General features: G+C 33.0%; 1 protein-coding gene across 2 annotated transcripts; it reads left to right on the top strand.

The window, feature by feature from the left end:
* Positions 1-5,279: 5,279 nt before the first annotated feature.
* On the top strand, positions 5,280-11,483 carry LOC133801254 (protein trichome birefringence-like 13). 2 transcript variants are annotated; one of them, XM_062239435.1, is made up of 11 exons: positions 5,280-5,428; positions 5,576-5,647; positions 7,916-8,005; positions 8,741-8,796; positions 8,906-9,380; positions 9,458-9,635; positions 9,965-10,105; positions 10,401-10,521; positions 10,709-10,843; positions 11,015-11,266; positions 11,391-11,483. In XM_062239435.1, the coding sequence occupies exons 5-11, from the start codon at positions 8,948-8,950 to the stop codon at positions 11,451-11,453; spliced, it is 1,323 nt and encodes a 440-aa protein (XP_062095419.1). In that variant the 5' UTR covers positions 5,280-5,428; positions 5,576-5,647; positions 7,916-8,005; positions 8,741-8,796; positions 8,906-8,947; the 3' UTR covers positions 11,454-11,483. The 2 variants fall into 2 exon arrangements, with proteins under 2 accessions (XP_062095419.1, XP_062095418.1); XM_062239434.1 differs by having other exon boundaries at positions 8,741-9,380.
* The last annotated feature ends 10,574 nt before the right edge of the window (positions 11,484-22,057 follow it).

Raw genomic sequence — 22,057 nt, 5'->3', positions numbered from 1 at the left:
AAACTACTCAAGTAGTTACAGTTTTTGTAGTTAAATACCCCGGAAAAAAATTTGACGACAAAACTTCTTAAGTAATGGACTTTTTTGCACTTAACTCTTTGTCGTTAAGTCAACTATTAAAACTAATCATATGAGACACGTGGAAGCCTCCAATTTGTCCATTTTTAATTTTTAAATATTTTAAAATTAATTAAAAATTTAGGAAAATAAATAATATAAAAATTAATTCCTAAATAAATAGACACATAACATATTTTAAATTCATAAAAAATCAAAAATGTATTTTAAAAACTAAAAAAAATAACATTATTTAATGAAAAATCTAAATAAAAATGATCAAAATTTTATTTTTAATCAACATGAAATTAGATTGTATTTAGATTTTAATCAAAATCAAAATAAATTTATTATGAATTTATTTAGATTTTTCATTAAATTAATGTTTTTTAATTTTAAAAATACTTGTATTAATATTTTGGAATTTAAAATATTTTATTTTATTTTTTCTGAATTTTTAAAATATTTAAAAATTAAACTTTTAGGAATATTTTTATTTTTCCCGAATTTTTTTATATTTTTAATTATTTTTAAAATATTTTGGACGAATTGGAGGCTGCCGTCTGTTCCATAGAGTTAGTTTTAACAGTTGACTTAACGACATGAAATTAAGTGCAAGAAAATACATTACTTAGTAGTAGTTTTGCTGCCATTATCATTTTTTATTAACAAAATTATCATTTGTATTTAAAAATGTTATCATATTATATTTATATTTTTTTATTAAATTATAAATAATGTTTTGGCTTAATTTTTCTTTTAATATGTTTATGTCATTCTTTTACATAATATTATTTATTTTTTTGAAATTTATATGACAATGATACAAATTTAATAAAAATAATTTATATATAAATAAAACAGAGCGTTGCTTGTATCTAGTATATATAATGGAGTTTCTTAGGTAAGGGCATTACTTTTGGCCCTATCGTAGGAACGTTTTCTGTTTTCGGTACTTGGAGAAATTATAACCCAATTTTTTTATATGACAGCGTACATGATAGTTATAGTAGTCATTTTGCCAATTTTCAAGAAATTCGGATGAATTTATAGTGCCAAAATCATAGTTCAAATAACCTGTTTTCCACTCATACAAAAAAAATTATTCACGCGTGCAACTAATTATTTGAACTCTAATTTCGGTACTATAAATTATTCAGAATTTTCCAAAAATTAGCGAGATTCTTGTTATAATCGTAATGTATACCATAATGCAAAAAAAATTGTACATCTCTCCAAAGAACGAAAATAGAAAACGCTCTTATGGTAGGGGCAAAAATGATATCCCACCTAAGAAAATTCCTATATATACCCTATATGAGAATTGTCCTATGTAGCATGTTTGAATCTAGTTTTCGGTACTGTAAACTATTCAGAATTTTATGAAAATTTGCAGGATGCTCTAAATAACTACAATATATACGGTAATAAAAAAAATCGCTCCGAAAACTGTTCATAGGCCGAGAACACTGAGAGCCCCACCAGTAGGGCTTAAAGTGAAGTCCCTATAGGATAATTGTCCTATATATATTGTAGCTATTTAGAGTATCGACGCAATTTTTAGAAAATTTTGAATGGTTTACAATACCGAAAATTAGGTTCAAACATGCTATTGTACGCGTGATTAATTTTTTTTTATGCGCGTGTAAAACAACATGTTTGAACCTAGTTTTCGGTACTGTAAACTATTCAGAATATTCTGAAAATTTGTAGGATGCTCTAAACAATTACAATATACACGGTCATAAAAAAAATCGTGTCGAAAACTGTTCACGAGTCGAGAACATTGAAGAGCCCCACCGGTAGGGCTTAAAGTGAAGCCCTATAAAAAAATTCTCCAATATATATATATTAGTGTACTAGTGTAGTGTTATTCTCAAAATAATGGAGTTATGTGTTTGAGTGAGTAATTTTCAAAATTCAAAGGTTTGCTCAACGAACCAACCAAATTACCACCAAACATCTCTTTTTGAAGTTGAACTTTCAAGTCATACCAATATATTCACGTCAAAATCGAGCATATATGGAATGGATATGTTTGGTTTACTAAAATACTATATATAAGTAGGCATGGACATAATGTAAATATAAATATAAAGTTTATTATTATAATTGATGTTTGAACATTTCTAGATCATACATTTTGAGACGTTTATTTTACGGTTATTTGAATTTGTCTCTTGGCTCACAACATGGCAACATATATACTATTCTTACGTCTTCGCTCCAAACTCTTCTAATCTCACTTGCTCATCAACGTACTTAATAATATCTTTAATTTTATTGTCACAAAATTCGATCTTTTTCCAACTTGGGTATATACATTTTTATATAATTAAAACCAGTGGTTATGTTTTACTTATTATATATATATATATATTTATATATATATAGATAGATACATAGATAAGGATGCTTGCTACGTATACATATATGATCCTATTGCATTACATATTATTTATAGTGTTGAATGAGCTTTATAATTAGCATCAAATGGCATTTATAGGAATATTGTAATAATATCAAAATAATTAACTTTTGTTACTTGTTAGTGCTTCGTTCCTATTGCGTCACGCATATATATTCACGATAATTGTTAATTATATTTAACAAACACAGACCAGATTTTTTTTAATTGAAAAGCTATTTATAGTAATTTTTTAGAAGGTATTTTTTGCCCCCTCAATTTAAAAGAGGCTATGTTAGAGTATTTTGTATACCCTTTTGCCTTGCCAACCATGTGCCACATGAGTTTATACATATATAGTTTTCTATTGAATGATAAAATATAATACATATGAATTGTTATAAATATATGAATTTATGCATGGTTGTTTGGTTTCTTGAATTGTATAACTATAAGTGAGGACTACTTGGTTGGTTTTGGATAGTAATATTCAACCCTTTACTCAGTTTCTAGTTCATCTAAATAACATGCAATAATAATAATAATAGTTAAGATTTAAGAAGTCATTACAATATGGTCTTCAATAGAAAATGTTGAGTAATTAATTTACTCTCAGTTTCCCAGAAAATAAGCACATCTCACGATCAAGATTCCTTGTTACAACCACATGACCTTTCCAAAAAAAGTTTAAATCACACTAACTAGCTCTCCTGCAATTTCCATGTTAGTGAGCCAAAACAATAGAATGAAGATTTTTAATACTATTTTGGTAATAGGGTTTTTTATCCATTGTATTAATAAACTAGTGTTAAGGAGATTCTATATTACACTATTTTTTGCATTCTCTCTTTAATATAGTCACATGTGTCATCTTTCAAAGAACGTCTATTTTTATATAATAAATAGTTATAATATTTTAACTTTATTACAATTATGCTATTATAATTAAATATATCAACTCACTTCTTTTTTTTTTTTTTTAAGGTACTCACTTCTATTTCTATAATTTTCTAAAGATAAACAAATAACATAAGAGAAATATGTATAGCTATGTGTGTATATATCTTTATTTATATTCATATAAATAAATTTATATTGTTGAGTTAGTAACTGTACTTATTTTCTTCTTGTTATTTCTTTTTTTATTTATATATGAGGAAATAATATTTTATATGAGATTTTTAATAGAGTGTGCAAAAATATGACTTTTTTTTAAAAAAAATTAATCTATATGACTTTTTTAAAGATTTTTCATTTTTATAAGTTTATTTTCCCATATTTTTTTATAAAAGTTGGTTTATGCCATAGTTTAATCAAATTTTATTAATTTGGAAGAGTATGTTTGTACTTTGATTATTATTTTTTTAGCTTATTTTCTTTTTTATATTATTTTTATATAACTAATTTTATATTAAATTTTTCTTTGGTTGTTTTGCAATTTTTTTTTTTTTTGTGATATGAATTGTGTTTATTATTATTTTTATTTATTATAAACATTTTTTTCCTTATTTTTATATTGTACGTTTATTTTTTCAAATCAAGGGTAAGGTAACCAGTTACTTGATTGATCTTTGACAATTATGTATAAAAAAAAAATCATAGAGCTAGGTTAAATAACATGTATCAGGAGGAGTAACCTTCTGTCATAAGAAGGGTAATCAGTTACCATAAGAGGGGTGACAAATTACTCATATTAAATATGAAAAGAAACATCAAATCTAAATGAAAAAGATGAAGAACACTTCATTAAAAAAAGGAAGAAGTAACTATGATTTTAGTAACATAGGTAACCAATTACCATAAAATACCCAGAAATACACACACACATCATAACGTGAATGTAACCAGTTACTCCCAGAAATATACACACAAAGAACGTGAATGTAACCAGTTACCCCCAGAAATATAAACACAAATAGTGGGAAGGTAACCAGTTTCCACAAATTTGAAGATAGAAAAAAAAAATCAGATCCACCCCCTTCCTCTTCTCTCCCATCTTCTTCTTATAATTTTTTTTTTCTAGATTTGAATGTTCCCATCAAGGTAACTAGTTACCCATTCACGTTTTCATATTTTTATTAGTTTTCTTTCCAAATTTTGGTGTTCCTATAAGAGTTACAGTAAAATGAAAATGCTGAAAAATTGATTTAATTTTTTTACATATAGTGGAAAAACTATAAAAAAAAATTACAATAATAAAAGATAATAAATAAAAAATAGTAAAATAATTATGCAATGTTAAAATATGTGTGAAAAATAGGAAAAAATAGAATGATATTAAAAAGAGAGTGCAAAAGAGACTCTAATTAGCTGTTTTCTAATAATAATAATAATAATAGTAAGTGGAACACCTTTCATTACACAATATATATTTTTTATTTTTGTATTCGTATTAAATTTTACATTATTCTATTCAATATTTTTTTTTAAAATACAAGCTTTACTAGATTTTTCTCTCACCCTCTTTTATTGCAGGCTTATATGATAATTTTAACAATTATAACATGGTTTATTACACTATATTGGTACTTATGAAATATTCTTTTTGTACCACTTTCCACTTTGAATTTTCAAACTTGTATCTTGACTACCCTAGTTTTTGTTTTGTAACAAAGAATGGTCAACCTATTCAACTCTGTATATTTTGTATTAATGAGAACTTGCTCGTTTTTGTATGTTTTGTTGCAGACTAGTAAACGGTTACTATTGGGGTAAAAATGTATGTTAATGAGAGTTGTGGTATTTTTCTAAAGCCTATATATATAAAAAGGGCATGAGAATAAGGCGCATCTACAGGGCCCAAGCAGAGCCCAAAAGTACGTCTCAGTAGTGGGTCGACCTCTGCAAATACTGAGCTCCTTCTTCTCCTCCATCTCTCCGTCTCTGAGTACATTCTCCACGCACAAAGCTCCGTTGTTCTCCTCTGTACTGGAGACTGAAGCAGATTCTCTCAACATTTTAATTGTGTGTTCTTATCTTCCACACTTTTGGCCCTAATTATTTTTCTCTTCTGATTTAACATCTCCTCATATAGAAAAGTTCTCTGAGAAGTAAATTCTACCTTGTCTTGTGCCCTTGATTTTATTTCATCACATTGTTCCTCTCTTGCAGGTCATATCTTGATGCTGCACCGCTTTCTACCTTCACTCCGTTGATCCTATGCCATTCGCCTGTAGCTTCAAGGTATCTCCTTCTATATATTTATATATACACACACACACACATGTACATGTATCATCTATATTCTATAGTGTCTGTAGCCATGAATCAATCTCAAATTTATTCTTCTAACTTGTCTCAATTTGTTCTGTCCTCGCCTCTAGTCCACCATCTATTTGCTACTTTTTTTGTTGTTCTTGTTTTGGTAAATTCCAAGTCTAGGTTCATTTTGTTTTTTTGAAATGGTTTGATGCCGCAGTTTTGATTGATTAGTAAGACCATTTTAGTTTGTTTATGGGTATTGCTGCATTTGGATGATTACTTGTGGAAGTTTGATTTGTTTTGTTTATATGATGATTGATAAATTGATGGGTATCTCTAATTTGCATTTAAATTTGCTGATGCAACTTAGACCACTAGATCGTGTGTAGATTATTTTGGTGATTTGTGCTTACTCTGTTTTTGTGGGGTAATCGGATTGTGTCATTTTTGGTGAAAGGGGAATGAGATTGGGGAGTATTGGCTTTGAGAGTGGGAAGTTGGCCAGGAAACTGCCACAGTTGCCTGATTCTAAGAATAGATTTTGGAAAGAGCAGACACAATAATGTTGATTTTCTAGGTTGACATGCTAGATTGCTCTTCTATTTGGCATTAGGCATTGGGCAATGTGCAATGGCCAATGGGTCTGGTTTCTTTTCAGTTTGCCTACAATGAATTTGTTCAGTTGAATTCTTGAACATGTTGTGTTACAAAGTTGAAGTGTTTTGTTTCTCATTTTTATGCTATTAATAAGATTTTTACACTATTGCCTCATTAGAGACCTTTCCCCTTATCAGGATGTGTCCCAATCAGCTTCATTTCCATATCATTTCAAAATCCATCCCAAGCCGATGAGGGCTCTTATTTTGGTGTCCAAACTATTTTTAAGAACAAAAAATAAAGGCCAATCTATTATATGCAAGAGTTTCTTTTCTTCCATAAAAATGATATATAGATCATAAAGCAAGCAATACTTTTTATGGGGATCTTAGGGACCAATCAAGCACATCCAAAAATGTGTAGCAAAGTAGAAATAAAACTATGTATTTGCTATTTTATTAGGATCTCAATTTTAGTTTTTCATAAATCTTTAGAACCATTCTTCTCTTTTTTGAACTTTTCCTCAAGGCAGATACTCTAATATGAATCTTTTGAGTATAAGAAACTCAGTAACAACAAAAAAAAAACACAATATTTTATAAACTTTTTTCTTCCTAATTTAGTCCTTAGCTGAGTGGTGTAAAGTTGGGATTATGTGGATTCTTAACAAGTGTTTTAGATATATATTCTGGGTGGTTTAGAGCATATATATAAAAAGAGCCCATCATTTTTCAATGTTGAGTATACAACTGAAGCTGATCATGACAACTATGATTAGTTATTAAGCTGTTATGTTTATTTCTGAACTCTATTATAAATAACTAATGCTTAAGCGAGCCCATTCATTAAGTGAGCTCTTTTCTCTCACCAATCCATTTGTCATTTCAGAGCAAAAATGTTTCTTGGTCCTTATAGCTTCATTTATTTTCTTCTTTTTATTCTTATTCTCACTTCACTAGAAAACTTCACTCTTAGACTGAACTCATTTAATATATTCCTTTATATTTTGCATGCTATAGACACTATGGCATTACCGTATATTTTGCATATTAGGTGTCATTAATTGATATATGCCTTTCCAAGAGGAGTTCCGCTGTAGCTATTTTGGCTTAAAATCTGTTTTCTTTGATTTTTATCATCCAAACATGTTTTTGGTTTTTTGTTTTTTGAAAATTGTTTTTAAAAAACATTCCAAATACCTTTACATTTTGAAAATTACAAAAACTGATTTCTATTCTCAATTTTGAAAACAGAAAACTGAGAACAATACAAACACCCTCATTGTTTTCTCTCTTTTCTGATTTTTTCACCCTAAAGCCCTTTAAACATTTTTTTCCCAAGTCTTCTTCCTCAAGTTTTATTCAACTCTCAGTTACCAGCTCTAAGATCCCGTCAAGCGGGTAAGTGCTTTGGCGTTGAAGGCCTCTGGCGAGTTCTTTCCACTCCTTATTCGCAACCTTCTCATTCTGTCTGACATCTCTTTCTTCCACAACCTTCAATCTGATTTTGAATCCAAAACTAACCTGGTATGATTTCATTTTCTTGGAAGTGGGTCAAGATCATTTAAAATCAATTGTGTTTCTTCTCGCCAAGCGGCAGCTATCTAATATTAGATCTCTCTCTCTCTCTAAGTTATTTTGTTTCAAATTTTAGGTTTTGAGATCTATCACTGCCGCTCATCCATTTTTGATGACTGCGTAGAGAAAGTAGCGGCTTCGTCATGGAGAAACAACCCTGTACAAGGTTATTTTCATATTTTGTACCCTTTTGTATATTTAATTATGTGTATATTTGAAGCTATATGATCTAGTAACTTGCATTATGCTTGGTCTAGTGATATTTTGTTCTGCCTAAAACTACACTAAAATTGTGTTAATAGTTCTTTTGTTGAGCGGCTTTGTGATATTTTATTTTGCTATTTTGGCCTTTTGTCCAATCCATGTTAAGGGCTTTTCCTTTATATTTTTGTGCGATATATATATATATATATATATATTATATACACTCCGTGTCATCCTTATTTTTCTTTTGGACTGCAAGAAGTTATTGTTAATGAGTTTATAGTCTCTACTTTTGATGCACAAGGAATACAACCAGGGTACTGATCTCCATGTTTAACTATTCATTTATACCATCTTTCTCTTTTACTTTAGACTGGATTTCTTATCCATGAATCGCTTTGAGAGGAACAAAAAGATAATTTTGGAAATTTCAGCTTTTGCTGTGCTACACACCCTTAAAGATGATAAAATTCAAGGCTGTAATCTAGTTGAAGTTTCATTGATTATATTGACTTGTACAGTATTTGTATAGAACATCCAAATCATACGCATAACTGGGGTTTATTATTTTGTTTACAAATGTTCTATATATGGCTTAATCTACTGCTAATACTTATGTATGTTTGTATGCATACGTATATTTATATATTCATAGCTTTCTCATCTATGCTCATAGCTTGTAATTTGAAATATGCAGCCAATAATGACTTGCCCATGCCTCTTATTCCCTTAGTGAATATGTTGTATTTATTGGTAAGTTGGATTTTTGTTCCACTGCGCACACCATCATCTCTATTTGCTTTGGAGTTTTATTAAAAAAAAAGTAACTTTGGAGTTAAAGAGAAAGAAAAATACTTCACAGAGATCTAAAGATTGGGACTGTAAGTAGGAGTGAGCTTTATCCATGGCGGCGAACCAGTCCCAATCTCAGTCTCTACAACAAAATCAAGCTAAGAAGGTCCCTCTATTCCCCTTTGTTTCTATTATCTGCTTCGTCTCCATCTTCCTCCTCCTCTCTTCGATAAGAAACACCACTTCAATTCCTTCACATTCTCATAATCAATCTATTCAATTCCCCAAAATCAACGGCTTATCCAACCCGGGAGCTTCACCCGATTCATGCGACTACTCGAATGGAAATTGGATCCACGACCCGGTCGGGACATCCCCGAGGTACGACCATACGTGCAAGGAGATATTCAAGGGTTGGAATTGCATCTCCGGCAAAAAATCCAAGAGTCGCGATCTCATCAACTGGCACTGGAAACCCACCCAGTGTGAACTCTCGCCATTCGATCCCACTGCCTTTCTCCACGCGTACAGGGACACCGCAATTGGTACTTAGCTTGATTCAGTCTTTTGCTTTTTGAAAGCTTCAATTTTTTGAACTTGAATAGAATTTTGTACAGTGCAGGGTTTGTCGGTGATTCGTTGAATAGGAATATGTTTGTGTCTCTTTTCTGCTCTCTTAAAAGGGTCTCAAATGATGTCAAGAAGTGGAGGCCGGCTGGTGCCGACCGCGGGTTCACATTTCTTCAATATAATCTCACCATTGCTTATCATCGAACTAACCTTTTAGCTCGATATGGTAGGTAAGATTTCTTTTGCTCTTTTTCGTTTTTGACTACATTGTCTTGTGGGGTTAAGAATTAGATAACTGAGAAATTTTCCTAATTGTATTGTTTTCACACTAAGTTTGCATAACATAATATATGGTAAGTATGTTTTCTCTGTTATGATGTTGTGATTTTCAGATTGAACAGTTTTTATGTTGGGGGTTGATGAGGAACTAAATTTATCTGGGGTATAGGTTCCAAGTAATTTGCCATTTTGTTGCTTTGTAATGAAATTTTGTAGAGGAAAATATTTGCATACTGTGTTTGCATTTTGATCAGAGGCTTTGGTTTCCCATTTGGCACAGGTGGTCAGCTAATTCCAATGGTGGTGCTTTAGAGTCTCTTGGGTTTAAAGAAGGTTATAGGGTAGATGTTGATATTCCAGAAGGAACATGGGAAAATGCTCTGAGCTTTCATGACATTCTAATCTTCAACACGGGGCACTGGTATTTTGTTGTCCTTTTCCTCTGTCATTGCCCTATTATTGTTATTGGTGTAGAATAGAAATTACAGGGGATGATAATGTGTCATTTAATTACTAATAATTATCTTTACAGAGAGCTTTTTGTCACTCATGATGATATCAAATGCACTTTGTTACTTTGTATATGTCACTGATAGAAATTGATCATAATAATGCACTTGATGTATGCATGTGTCTCATTATGCGCTTTTATGTTTAGATTTGTATATTCGTAGTTTACAATCAACATTTGACATGGAAGGTGATGCAATTAACAGGTGGTGGGCTCCTTCAAAATTTGACCCTGTTAAGTCTCCAATGCTTTTTTTTGAAAAGGCTCAGCCTGTGATTCCTCCAGTATCTCCTGAGGCAGGGCTTGATATGGTCTTAAAACACATGGTTAGTATTGTGTTATTTTTCTCTAGGAATAAAAGAGTGAAGTTATTCTCAGTACTTTGCAGTCATGCCTTTCTACTTTTCTGTAACAATTTAGTTATAACTCTGTGTCTGTGGTGTAAATCGTGCTGTATGTGCTAATCCCTTCTTTATGTATAATAATGATCGAAACAGTATGTGTATCTTTCAGGTAAAGTACATTGAAAATAGAACTCGACCTGGTACAATCAAATTCTTTCGAACACAATCTCCTAGACACTTTGAAGGTGGTGACTGGGACCAGGGTGGTGCTTGTCCAAGGCTGAAGCCATTGTTACCAGAGCAGGTGAGGGTCATAATGTTTTGTAATTAAGAGTCGCTTGGTTGTTTGACTAATCAATTTTTTATTTTAAAATTCTGCATCTCTTTTACAATCACATATCTGTTCTGTGTTCATGCATGCAATCTTTGACAAGCCATTGTTAAATCTTCTTAATCTTCTTTTATTTCTTTACAGGTGGAATCGCTTTTCTCACTGAATAATAATGGAACAAATGTGGAGGCACGCCTAGTAAATCAGCACCTGTTCAAGGCTCTTGAAAGGACAAATTTTCATATATTAGACATAACACACTTGAGCGAGTTCCGAGCAGATGCCCATCCATCTTCAGCTGGAGGAAAAAAACACGTCGATTGTATGCATTGGTGTTTACCAGGAATTACTGATACTTGGAATGACTTGTTAATAAAGCAATTAAACAATATTAAGGTTAGAAATTGAAATACTTTATTATCTCTTTTTCTAATTGAAATTTGATATTTTCTAAAGTTTCAATGATGTTTGTGACATAGTATTCTTTAGCAATAATAATTGGTCTTTCTTCTATACTCAGAAATCCCTTAAACTCGCTTATCGGGTTGAAGTTCAAAATAGGTCCTCTCCTGGAAGAATATGAAACTATAACAAGGACCATGTAGGTACTAAAAAAGAGATTCAAGTATAAATGCCCTAACATTACTAATCAATTTTTAACTTACTGAGTTGTTGCTTGGGTCCTTGAGTCACCATAGGGATTCTCAGAAATACCATACATTTCGAACACCTTGTTATGCAAATGAATGATTTGTGAAATAAAATCCATTTTCAAATTCATACCAATATGATGAACAATCCTCTCAAGATCTTGTAATTTAGCCTTAGGACCCAAGACAAGACCTAATGCGTATAAAAGGGAAATTTCATACCAATATCTCTTTAATTTTTTTCCATGACGGCAACAATTACAATTGGTCCCAAAAGTTCATCATCTCTATATGTTACTTCATGAAATTTTGTAACATCAAATAAGTTGAGTTTCACCTTATGGCATATCAATTGCAAACTTTCACATTTAACAATCAAATTTATGATATGACTAACACACCTTTGGCAGAATCTAAAAAATATTAGATTGGTTTTATATTAGCAGATATTTTGGAGAGACGTACCTTTATTCATAATCCAAAAATTATTCAAAATAGAAGTGATAATATAATATATGCTCTCAACAGTATCCAAAAAAATTTCATAATCCAAAAATTATTCAAAATAGAAGCGATAATATAATATATGCTCTCAACATTATCCTCATGATGCATAGATTTAGCAAATAATTATTTTCTCTAACTTCCATTCCGAATCAATGTAGTGTGCCGTAAAACACAAAAATAATTTTGTTTAGGATGAGCATTCCTGATATCAGATGTGCAAGCAATGGAAGCATTCAAAGCATTCAAAGTACCAATTAGTTGTGTACTTTATAAGATTTCATCAAATCACTTGTAGTAATTGTTCTAGAAACTGAGTTAAACTGTGGACAATAAGCTTTTTGAATGAGCTCTTTATACTACAAACATTCTCCGTGCTAATTGGCAAATCAATTCGTGCTATGAATTTAGCAAGACACTCTTTAGCAAAAATAGGATCATAAGTCAAAGTACTAACATCAAAACCATATTTGTTGATAACAGTTTGACTCTTAAATAGATCATTACCCAAACCATGTTTCTTTAAGCATGCAGCCATGTGTCTTTTTAAATGTTCAGTCTCTTTAGATGAATCACTAATAAGTAGAGCTTTGCAATACTTACATTGAGCTTTTCTTGTTTACCATCTTGAACTTCTCATACATCATCAAAGTGTTCCCAAACAATTGATTTGCTTTTTCTTCCACTTGGCAGTAGTTGTTATACTATCATCCACAGACCACAATGTTAACATTTCACACATTGTGAGAATAGATGGTGAGTTATGGCGTATGCTTCATTTAAGTCAACTGCTTCCTCAACAACCCTTTATTTTTTATTTTTTAACAATATATGTTTTATGCACAATCACATAGCCAGCAATAAACTGTAATATTGCCCAACTCTCATTCAAATAAATTTCAGCAAAAAATACAATTTTCCTCACCATTTTTGTGCAATAATTTGACATCATACCTTCAACTTTCAAATATATACATATATATATATATATATATATCTGTGTTAGATTAAAAATTAATCTAGATGCATAGCAATCTTAATGCGGAATAAACTCATTATTACTTAAAATTTAGAGGATCGAATATGTGTACCTCCAGCCATTGCTATTGACAATCTCGATCTATAAGCTTTAGATCTACAAAAGAAAAGAAAAGAAATTAGAACGAGTACACAGACTTCCAAGTTCTCACTAACCCTTTTAGATAGAGTTACTGAAAGATAGAATATGAGTAGTAAGCTTGGGGACCGGTACCTTATATTTGTAGGGTGAGACATTCCATCAAAGTCTCTACCACAGATTGAGATATTTTCTCAATCAATTGAGATATACAAAATCAGATAACAAATAATGTTGACCATTAATTAGAATATTTGCCAAAAAAATAAAATATTGATTCTATGTACCATATAAATAAATATCCTAACATTCTCCCACTTGGTCAGCATTTAAATAATGTATAACTTAAGCCCAACGATTATCCCTGTTAGATAATAAACACATGAATCATGGCGATAGGTCCTCTTTTATGGCGAGTATTATCTTCCATGTATTACAATATATTTATTACATAACAATGTACTTTATGTGACTATGTACTTAAACGAATAAACCCTATGTTTATTCAGGTCCTATGAAGATAAAATTTTCTCAAATAAAATTAAAATGCGCATAAATATGAGAAAACATCAAAATAAGAGTTTAATTGATAATATCTTCAATTTGTACAATAAATTTACATAAGGGAACCAAGTCCCATGTTCACTACATGATCCTTGAATTTATGAGGTGACAAGCCTTTCGTCATAGGATTAGCAATCATCAATTCAGTGCTAATGTGTTGAATGACCACTTTATTTTCTTTAACACGTTCTCTCACGACTAAGTACTTTATGTCGATGTGCTTGCTTCGACTACCACTTTTGTTGTTCTTAGCCATGAATACAGCAACTGAATTGTCACAGAACATTCTCAATGACCCAGATATGGAATCTACAACTCTAAGGCCTGAAATGAAACTCTTTAGCCATACACCATGTGATGCAGCCTCAAAACATGAAATGAACTCGAGTTCCATAGTAGAAGTAGCAGTCAAGGTTTGTTTGTTACTTCTCCATGACACAACTCCACAAGCAAACATAAACACGTAACCGAAGGTTGATTTACGTGAATCAGTACAACCAACAAAGTTTGAATCTGAGTAGCCAACTACTTCTAGGTTGTCAGTTCGTCTGAACATGAGTTTGTAATCCTTAGTACCCTGAATGTACCTCATAACTTTCTTTGCAACTTTCCAGTGGTCTAACTCCGGGTTACTCTAAAATATTCTTAGCATTGCGACATCAAAGGCAATGTCGGGTCTTGTGCACACCTGAGCATACATTAAGCTTCCAACAGCAAAAGCATATGGATGTTCTTCATTTCTTCCTTTTCAAAATCATTCTTTGGACACTGGTTCAAATTTAATTTATCACCCTTATCAATAGGAGAAACACTTGGTAAGCAATCTTTCATCTGAAATCTCTCTAAAAATTTGTTAATGTAGGCTTCTTGAGATAGACCTAAGATACCTTTGCATCTATCTCGATGGATCTTAATGCCAATGACATAAGACGCATCACCCATATCCTTCTTCTTAAAATTCTTTGAGAGAAATTGCTTCACCTCAGGTAGCATGCCCTTTTCATTGGTTGCAAGAAGAATATCGTCCACATATAAAACAAGAAAATAAATCTTACTCCCACTGACCTTTTGGTATATACATTGATCCATGACATTCTCTTCAAATCCAAAAGAAGAGATGCCATCATGGAATTTTAAATACCATTGGCGGGACACTTGTTTTAAACCATAAATGGACTTCTTAAGCTTGCACACCAAATGCTCACTATCACTAGAGGAAAATCCTTTTGGTTTTTTCGTGTATACCTCCTCCTGTAGGTCACCATTCAGGAAGGCAATTTTCACACCCATCTGCTGCAGCTCTAAATCGAAATAAGCAACTAATGTCAGGATAACTCTGAGGGAATCTTTCTTAGATACTGGAGAAAAGGTCCCGTATACTCAATTCCTTATTTTTGAGTGAATCCCTTAGTAACGAGTCTCACTTTGTGTCTCTCAATGTTGCCTAATGAGTCTTTCTTTGTTTTTAAGACCCATTTACACCCAATAGCCCTCGCTCCATTAGGCAACTCAACAAGATCCCGGACTCCGTTGCTCTTCATAGAATGCATTACTTCATTCATGACATTGTGAAAATGTTTCTGGATCATTTTCGGCTCCAATATTGTAGTCATATTCTTGCAAATACACAACATAGTCACTAGGTATCACCGATTTTGTTGGCCTAGTGGATCTTCTTAAGGCTACACCAGCAGGCTCTTGGGAAGCGGATGGTTCAGCTTGTTGTTCAACAATTATAGGCAACTCCTGAACAACTTGATTCATTTGAACTTCATTATTGACTTGTGGATCTTCAACAATTGGTTGTGGTGGCTCAACATCCATTTGGACTCTAGGGGTGTTATCAACCACAATCAATCTTGCTCTTGAGGTGGAGGGTTCTGAAGGATCTTTCTCAGAACCTAAGTCCTTGGATTGATCACTCCCACTAATCAAGGCATTTTCAAGAAATTTTGCATTCCTTGATTCCATAATCCTAGTACTATGAGATGGACAATAAAACTTGTAACCTTTAGACCTTTCGGCGTATCCAATAAAGTATCCACTTATGGTCCTTGGTTCCAGGTTCTTCTCTTGTGGATTGTATATCCTAACTTCAGATAAGCATCCTCAAATGCGCACATGTTGCAAACTCAGTTTCCAACTTTTCCATAATTCAAAAGGAGTTTTTTGAGACTGCCTTGGTTGGAACTCAGTTTAATATGTACACGGATGTCTTTAGAGCTTCAGTCCACAAGGATTTAGGAAGTTTAGGGTTGCTTCTAAGCATAATCCAAACCGTGTCTATCAATGTTCGGTTTCTCCTTTCTGTAACACCATTTTGCTCGGGTGTACCGGGCATCGTATATTGGGCAATAATCCCATTTTCTTGAAGAAACTTTGCAAAAGAGCCAGGTGCTTGTCCATCTTCAGTGTATTTACCATAATATTCTCCACCTCTATCTGATATCTCTATCTTAATTTGCTTGTTGCATTGTTTCTCTACTTCAACTTTAAATATCTTGAAGACATCTAACGTTTTGCTTTTGTTATGAAGTAAGTAGGTATACATGTAGCGTGAGTAATCATCTATGAAGGAGATGAAGTATTTCTGACGACATGAGTCCATGTTTGGACTACATATATCAGTATGTATGATTTCTAATAGTTTGGAACTCCTATGGACACCACATTTCTTAGACTTGGAGGTATGCTTTCCTTTAATGCAATCCACACAAGTATCAAAATCAGTAAAATCTAAGGTATTGAGTACCCCATCTTTCACTAACCTTTTAATTCTATCAATGGATATGTCCCAATCTCCAGTGCCATAGTGTAGAGGAATTCTCATTCATAACACATCTTTTATTGCCAGCGTGAACATGCACAATATTATAAGCGGTATCTTTTTGTACCATTTCCAACACATTTAGATTTATTATATAAATTAAAAGATTTGTCTGAAAATGTAAAGGAAAATCCAAAAGGTACAAGTCTTGAAACTGAAATCAAGTTTCTAGAGAAATTTGGTACATAAAAAGTCTTTTCTAACTTTAAAATAAAACTGCTACGTAAAACTAAATGACACGTTCCAATAGCTTCCACATATGAGCCCATCTTGTTTCCGGATAAGATGCTCACTTCCCACTGGCTTCCTTAGGTTTTTTAAACCCTGCAAGGAATTTAAAATATGAATTGTTGATCCAGAATCAATCCACCATGTGTTGATATTAACATTAGCCATATTATATTCATATCATACGAATCAAATTGGATTACCTTTGTCGCATTCCTTTTTCGCATGCCCCTTCTTTTTGCAGAAAAAACACTTGATGAAATCCTTCTTTATTTCGCCTTGGGGAGGTACTATGTTTTTCCCCTTGTCCTTCTTGGATGGTTTGCGTTTCTTTCCTTGGGTGGCCATGTGAGCACTTTCACCTTGTTCCTGTAGGAGTCTTGCTTCTTCTTGAGCACGCATGGTTATTAGTTCATTGGTACTCCATTTGTCCTTATGTGTGTTGTATGAAATTTTGAAAGGCTTGAGGTGGAAGATTGTTAAGGATGTAGTGAATCAGGAGAGTTTTAGGAATAATGACATCGAGCTTCTTCAGTTGAGCTGGAATGTCCCTCATCTTTGAGATATGTTCTCTAACTCCTTTGATACAAGAGAGCTTTGTTGATGAGAACTGGTGGAAGAGGTTGTTTTAAAGTGGTTTGTCCGAAGTGTCGAACTGCTCATCGATCATTTTGATCAAGTCTTTGTGTAACGTCCCAAAAATGGTAATAAGGTTTAGTGCTTTGATTAGCGTGCCGGAAGGGCATAACTAGATATATGTTTAAAATTGATTGATTAAATGTGTGACTATGTGACATACATGATTTATATGGTAATATGAATATATATGCATGTTTATAAGTATTAAATATGCATGTGGGCTCGTTCTTGTTAATAAATGCATAATTGTAATTTTGGCCCGATGAGGGCATAAATGTAATTATATGTGCTAAATGATTGAGACCACATTTTTATGTGGATATATTTGTAGTATTCGACTCAAGACGATCCTAGTGACTGAATTAACGAAATAGTTACGACGGGGTATAATACCCGACTTAGGGTGAGCCTAGGGGTATTTTGGGGACTTCGTGTGTATTTGGGATTTATTGGTTAACTGGCAATAATTTGGGGTTTAGTTGGGCACGTCGGGATTAATTGAGGAATTATAGGACCACTCGAGGATTAGCGGGAAATACGGTAAATGACGGATCTGCCTCTAAGGGCAATATGAAGTTAAGGATATGTGAGAGGGTATTTTGGTCTTTGATGCTAAGGTTAGACCTAGAGAACCTTAGAAGGCCCATAACCAAAAGGGAGCCTAGCTGTGATATCTCTCTCTCACGTGAGTTCCCTCTCACTCACTCTTCCTCATAGTTTTCAATTGAAGCCCTTGAGCCTTGGATATGATAACTTCATTTTAGTGTTGTTTTAGAATGTGTTTTTGTGGTAATCTTGAGTCTTTATGTTTTTTTTTGGTGCAAGATTACGCTTTTGTTTGTCTTTGTTGTAGGTTGGTGCGTTGAATCATGAGAAAAATGTAAAAATACGAGAAAATGGTGGGAAAACGAAGCTCTTGGTGGTTGTTCGACTCAAAATGGTGATAAGGACAAGTAAAAATCAATTTTTGATGAAGAAATGAGGTTAAAAGGCTTAAATTGAGCAATAATGGAATTAGAGACGCGACTAGGAGCTTAGAGTCGTGACTCTGGGAAAGTCAGAAACACAAAGCTGCTAAAGGGAATTAGAGCTGCGACTTGCCCTTATAAGTCGCAGTGCTAGGGGAAGTCAGAGGCTAAAGCAAGGGGACATCGAAGACACGGGCCGCGACTTGATATGCTTGGGTCGCGGTGTCTGAAGACATATGCAAAATCGGAGAGCCTTTAAAATTGACACGAGCCGCGACCTAGAGAAGGCCAAGTCGCGGCTCGCCTACAAAAAACTATGGATTTGTGATTTTTTTACTATAAATTCAGACTTCGGGTTTAATTAGGCCAGGAGGTCAGATTTTAATTACGTTTTTAGATATTAATTTTGATTCTTAGGCTAGTTTTTCTGCACTTCTATATTTTTTTCTTTCTTCTTCAAGTTTTTGAATCTAATGATTCTGAATGTTATTTTGTTGATTTAGTCATGTCTGATATGAACTAAACATTTTTATCTAGGGTTTAATGTAGTCACTTGGATTTCTATTTAATTTAATTATGATGTTCAATTGATTTTTCTTCTCCATTCTAATCTATATAATGTTTGCTTAATGCTAGTAAATACCTAATCAATATTTGCTTGATTTATGATTTTTATTCAAAATTAGAAAGATGAGAATTGAATATGCTACCATTATATATACATAGGTTGCATATTGGACGAAAGTACCTGTATGGCTTATGTAGTAATTAGGTTTCTCTACTTAATGCCTGCTATATGTTTAAGTTTATCACAGAGATGTAGAAAACCTGCATATAGAATGAGATCTTATATCTTAAAAAAGAATAGGAATCGATTTATGTTAACCTGCTATTAGAATAAGAAGAAAGATTTTTATAACTGATTAATAAAATTAGTAGAATGAAAAGTTGATGAAGTTAATACCCTAGGTCTTTTTATTTTTGATTTTCATCTTTTGATTAGTTATTTTGCTCACAATTATTTAAAATTTTATAATTATATTTATTCATCTAAATTTTGTTTGCCAAATAGAAATTAAAGAATAATTATTGGTAATTGGTTAATAGTTTCTGTGGGAACGATACTTTATTTACTATCTATATTACTTGAATCGATTGCGTGCACTTGCGTATCATATTTTCACGATCAAGTTTTTGGCGCCGTTGCCGGGGACTTAATTTCCAATATCAAAATTAATTGTTGTTTATTCTAATTTTGTTTCTATATTTTACACTTATTCAAATCGAGGCTGTTGTTTGTTTCAGGAATTATTAGTATATGCGGGGAAGCTAGACACACTATTGTTACTCTTCAACTGGCTGAACGTTCATTAACACACCCCAGAGGTATTATAGAGGATGTTCTAGTAAAGGTAGATAAGTTCATTTTCCCAGCAGATTTCATTAAATTAGATATGGAGGAAGATGAGGACGTGTTTATTATATTGGGACGACCATTTTTAGCCACGGGGCAAGCGTTGATAGATGTTCAAAAGGGTGAGTTAAGGCTCAGAGTACAAGGTGACGAGGTTGTTTTTAATGTTTTTAAAGCCTTGAAATATCCTTCAGCTAGTGACAGTTGTTTTAGTGTTAGTGTATTTGAGGAACCAAGTAAAATGGTCCAGTCTATTGAAGATCCACTTGAGTTGAGTTTGATTGCAAGTCTTGAAGAGTGTGCTGGTACTGAAGCCAGTGAGTATCTTAAGTGGTTGAATTCATCAGGGAAAATTTATAAAAAGAAATATGAGGAATTGGGGCAAGTGCCTGAGAGACCTCTCCCATCTATTGAGAAGCCACCAGTTCTTGAGTTAAAAACTTTACCTGATCATCTTAAGTACGCTTATTTGGGTAAGAATGACACTCTCCCAGTTATTATTTCAACTTCATTATCTATGATTGAAGAAGATAAGCTTCTTAGGGTATTGAGGTCTCACAAACTAGCAATTGGTTGGACATTAGCAAATATAAAAGGTATTAGTCCTTCAACAGTGATGCACCGTATATTAATGGAGGAGGATAGTAAGCCTAGTATTGATGCTCAGAGGAGGCTCAATCCTTCAATGAAAGAAGTGGTAAGGAAATAAATTCTTAAATGGTTGGATGCAGGGGTAATTTACCCAATATCTGACAGTGCTTAGGTTAGTCCTGTCCAGGTAGTCCCAAAGAAGGGTGGTATGACGGTGGTTAAAAATGATAACAATGAACTTATTCCAACTCGTACGGTGACGGGGTGGAGAATCTGTATTGACTACCATAAGTTGAATAAGGCCACTAAGAAAGACCATTTGCCTTTGCCTTTTGTAGATAAGATGTTAGACAGATTGGCAGACAATCCTTATTACCGTTTCTTGGATGGGTATTCGGGATACCATCAAATTCCCATAGCACCGAAGGATCAAGAAAAGACCACCTTCACATGCCCTTATGGAGCATTTGCATTTCGGAGGATGCCATTTGGGTTATATAATGCTCCCGCTACCTTTCAAAGATGTATGATGTCTATCTTTTCAGCATGGTGGAAAAATGTATCGAAATTTTTATGGATGACTTTTTAGTCTTTGGACACTATTTTGATGGATGTTTGGCTAATTTGGAAAGGGTTCTGAAAAGATGTGAGGAGTCAAATTTAATACTAAACTGGGAGAAATGTCATTTTATGGTGATAGAAGGTATAGTCTTGGGCCACAAGATTTCATGCCATGGAATTGAGGTAGACAGGGCCAAGATATCGACAATAGAAAATTGATCTCCTCCAGTGTCTATTAAAGGGTTCGTAGTTTTTTGGGCCATGCTGGATTTTTTAGGAGGTTCATAAAGGACTTTTCAAAAATTTTGAAGCCCTTATCTACTCTATTTATGAATGGTGTGATATTTAACTTTGATTCTGAATGTTTAAGGGCATTTAATACACTGAATGAGAAATTGGTATCGGCTCCGATTATTTTATCACCGAATTGGGAACTTCCTTTTGAATTAATGTGTGATGCTAGTGATTATATAGTAGGATCGGTTCTTGGAATGCAAGTTGACAAGGTATTCCAAACGATTTATTATGCTAGTCAAACCTTGAATGATGTTCAATTAAATTATGCAACTACTGAGAAGGAATTACTTGCAATTGTCTTTGCATTCGAAAAGTTCAGGCCATATTTAATTGGTAATAAGGTGATTGTTTACACAGATCATTCATCTATTAAGTACCTTATGACCAAAAAGGATGCTAAACTTCGCCTGATCCGATGGGTCCTATTATTGCAAGAGTTTTGTTGACTGCGTTTTTAGCCAACGACGTGAGAACGTCAAATACGACAAGCCTTCAAGAGAATTTAAACGACACAGACGGTATAATAAAGAAAATAAAGAACACAAGAGATTTTTATAGTGGTTCAGCCCCGATTGTCGATAATAGCCTAATCCACTTAGAGTTGTGATTTATAGATCCGTACTCAAGATCAGATGGACTGAGCCAACTGAGTTTCTTCAGTACAAATTGCAAAAATACAAGAGTTCTTTCAAATATCAGCACTTTCTCTCTCTAGAATACTCAGACCCAAATTTCTCTCTCTAGAAAGAAGAAGCAAAAGAAGCCCCTCTCTCATCCCATAAGCCCTCTATTTATAGGCTTAAGGTCATACAACTGATATCCCTTAG

The sequence above is a fragment of the Humulus lupulus genome, chromosome 9 (assembly GCF_963169125.1).
Source record: "Humulus lupulus chromosome 9, drHumLupu1.1, whole genome shotgun sequence".
NCBI lineage: Eukaryota > Viridiplantae > Streptophyta > Magnoliopsida > Rosales > Cannabaceae > Humulus > Humulus lupulus.
This window is presented reverse-complemented; position numbering and strand designations above follow the sequence as displayed.